Source organism: Rhagoletis zephyria, unplaced genomic scaffold (genome assembly GCF_001687245.7).
Source record: "Rhagoletis zephyria isolate East Lansing unplaced genomic scaffold, Rhagoletis_zephyria_1.1 Rzeph_scaffold_36764, whole genome shotgun sequence".
Taxonomy (NCBI): Eukaryota; Metazoa; Arthropoda; class Insecta; order Diptera; family Tephritidae; genus Rhagoletis; species Rhagoletis zephyria.
In genome coordinates, this window is record NW_016193819.1 from 1 (window position 1) to 3,233 (window position 3,233).

At 34.5% G+C, this 3,233-nt stretch overlaps 1 protein-coding gene across 1 annotated transcript; it reads right to left on the reverse strand.

Annotated features, from left to right (window-relative positions):
• Positions 1-105: 105 nt before the first annotated feature.
• On the reverse strand, positions 106-1,387 carry LOC108354524 (diuretic hormone receptor-like; the record flags this gene model as incomplete). Its single annotated transcript, XM_017605705.1, has 3 exons — positions 1,196-1,387; positions 875-1,063; positions 106-224 (listed from the first exon to the last, which is right to left on the reverse strand). Coding segments are annotated over exons 1-3 (314 nt in total), but the record flags the coding sequence as incomplete, so codon positions are not given.
• Between the last annotated feature and the right edge of the window lie 1,846 nt (positions 1,388-3,233).

Genomic DNA, 3,233 nt, shown 5'->3' on the forward strand with positions numbered 1-3,233 from the left:
CCAAGGGATTTGAGTAAAATTAGATTTCCGACCCGCCCTAATGTACATATATAGCAAAAAGGTTCGCCAATTTTCTGCTTTTAAGCGCTCATTTGTCATATTTACCTGCGACTGCGATTGCCATTTCCTAAATTACGATTGTCCCGCCATCTTAAGAAGCGATGTCGTAAAGCTTGTCGCACCTCCGAATTCAGGAAGCAAAATAATAAGGACACGAAGAATCCCTGTGTGAAAGAACACATTATACACAAAAAATATGGCTGTATGTAAATATGCAGTTTAATTACTTCTCTTTTCGAAGCTTTCACTCCGTTCACCTTTCAATATAGAGACTAAAGGCGGATTCATCATTCTAGAAGAAAAGTTCTGAACTAAAATGATGCATCCGCCTTAAGTTTGACTATATATTTCAAAGTTTTCTTGCTTATCTTTCTTATTGGCGTAAGGTTTGTTATGGTGATCCAAAAAGGACACTATGTGACTGCTAAGTGAGCACAATCTCATTTCAAGGGATATTCTGATGATAGGAACCCATATTTAAATTTGGAAAAAAACACAGAAATTATTCTGTAGAGTTTTGTGTGAAAAATAAAGAGATCTTGTAATAAGAAGTCGGCAATAAGGTTTACGTTAACACCATTAAGTTGAGAAGACCAAAAAAAAAAAAATAGCGCGGTTACAGAAATATGATTTCTGAAGATACACGTCTACAATAAGGTATTAGATGAGTCTTAAAAAGAGATGAGGATTTGTTAACCTTTGTTTTCTTAAAGAGGTAAATGAAACATTTGCGAAATATCGAAAACGTCACTTAGAGCCCACTGTAATGCATACGTACATACATACATACATACATATGTATTAGCACACATACCTGCGTACTAATTAGGATGACACGCAGATTTTCAAATATATTTTGTGTGATTCCATCACCGCCAGGACTAAAAAGAACAATGAGATACGTGATACCGAATAAGGGTATGAGTACAAGCAGAGCTTTTGATGCCTTGCGATATTGACGCGTCTCCAGAGTATTGGCCGAGCGCAACTTTGTGATGAGCACCTGAAATGATGAGCGAGGTTGAAGTAATGTCAATAACATCACGTATGTACATGGATTTACATAAATATGAAGTCAAAAAAAAATAATGCCTTCTAATTAAATACTTAGTTGATTACAGATTTGTGTACTTACCCACATGATGCGTATGAGAAATATTAAATTGAGTATTAATACTAGACAGGTTGGTCCTTGAAATATCCAATCTATGTGAGATTCTCGTAGCCACGAGCATTGGATAAACAACTGAAAATAAATGCATATGCATTAGAGATGCTGATATTTATGTATAAACTAAAAGTAAGTACAGCTGCGGTCAATGAATTAGCGCCGAAATTCAAAATGACAATGTTGAATTTATTTGTATTTGCTTTTAATAATTTTCATTTAAAATGCAATGCAAACAGAAACCACATACATAAACACAAGTTTAGACGAATTTCAAAAAAAAAAAAAAAAAAATCCTCATAATTTAAAATTTTTTAATCAGAATCTTTAGAAAAGTTTCGGATATGCAGAAATAGAAANCGATAATTTCTTCGATGGTTTTTAACTTAAAAAATAACAAGTCTCGCATAAAAATGATTTTTTTCATATCGCTGCAGCTTCTTTTACAGTTTTCAGTGATAATATTCACTCCTTTCATCAGATATAATTAAAAAATATTTGGCAAATCGACTCGATTTCAAAGTTTCGAATTTCAGAACATGCCTGTATGTTTTGATTTCAATTTTTTTTCTTTTTTGTGGAGGGTGTGGCGCACTTTCTTCCATATGACGCATCAACAAAAAATACTAAAAAGTGTTTTCATAACAGTGACCATTTTTAATCGTGCGGGAGAGAAATTTTGATCCATTGGCGTTCAACTTAAGTAAAATTTTTGAGTAGGTTTTAAGTGTGAAAATGCACATCTATTGAATATGGATTTGATTGTGACGAGTTCCGATTTCAGTACAAAATTCCTTTCCATAGCTTAAGCTAATAAATCCAATTTTAATGTTGTAACAGCACAAAAAAAAAATTAAGTTTCGTTCCGTTTCTGCTGTTGCTTACATTGTCCAGAATCTTCTATAACAATGTGAGTGTTCACACCAGTCTGGTTATCAGGCTAAGGTCGTAATATTTTTATTTCAGATAACCTGATAACCAGACAAGTGTGAATAACCACAATGTTATCTTGAAATTCAACGAAGGATGAGCCCAAGCGCCAAAACTGCAAGTTTCCAAACAAGAGTTTAATTGATCAGTAGATACTCCTTGCTGTCAATACACCTACTAGAATTCAGATGATACTCATTTTTCGCTTCTGCTTGTGTGATGCTATGTACATATTTGCATACATCTCTCATTTTATCTCAACTTTGTGGAATATATTATTTATTTTTGCGAGGCGATTTTGACAAAAAGGGGGCATGACCCGACTTTGAAAGATGTGGCGAAAGAAGTTTAATTTAAAAAATTTCACTGCCTGAGGGTTCAAACCTCGGATCTCGCGAATGGCAAGCAAGTTGTCTGTTCTATACGCCATTGCGATTGTTGTTGCAACGCGAGCAAAATGACATACTTATTCCTTTCACATGTGATGACCCGACAGACTACCCCTTCAATTGGTATGAGTTGCTGCATAGTCGGACAACTGAAATTTCGTAGGACATCGCCATGTTAAAAAACCACTTGTTTGCATGGAAAAAGGTTGGATGACGAACTAGTTGAGCTGAAAAGTTAACTGGTTTTATTCTAGTTCAAACTAGAAGCTTTCTCTACAAGGTACTAATGGATGCTGAAAGCAAACTCCGGCAGATTTTTTCGAGGTATGCTTTAACCGATTTGAGCATGATTTGGAGTGTCACAATAATTATTTCTTATATAAAATTTTGTATGTGACACTTGAGAAGTGTAGATTATTCGTATATGCAACTTTTCTGCATGCTTGTCGGGAGAAGCTCTGCCAAACAACAAAAATTTAAGCGCCAAATATATTTAAGCAAAAAGATACAACCAAACTACTCAGTTTTACGTTTTGGTATGCGTCCATGCGCATGAATGTATATATGAATACATACATATATAGAAATACAGAGCGGATTACCGAATATGAATCGATCATAATTTATAGTGTTGGGCAGTATTGATACCAAAAGTACTCACAACTCGATTCAAAAAAGGATCGACA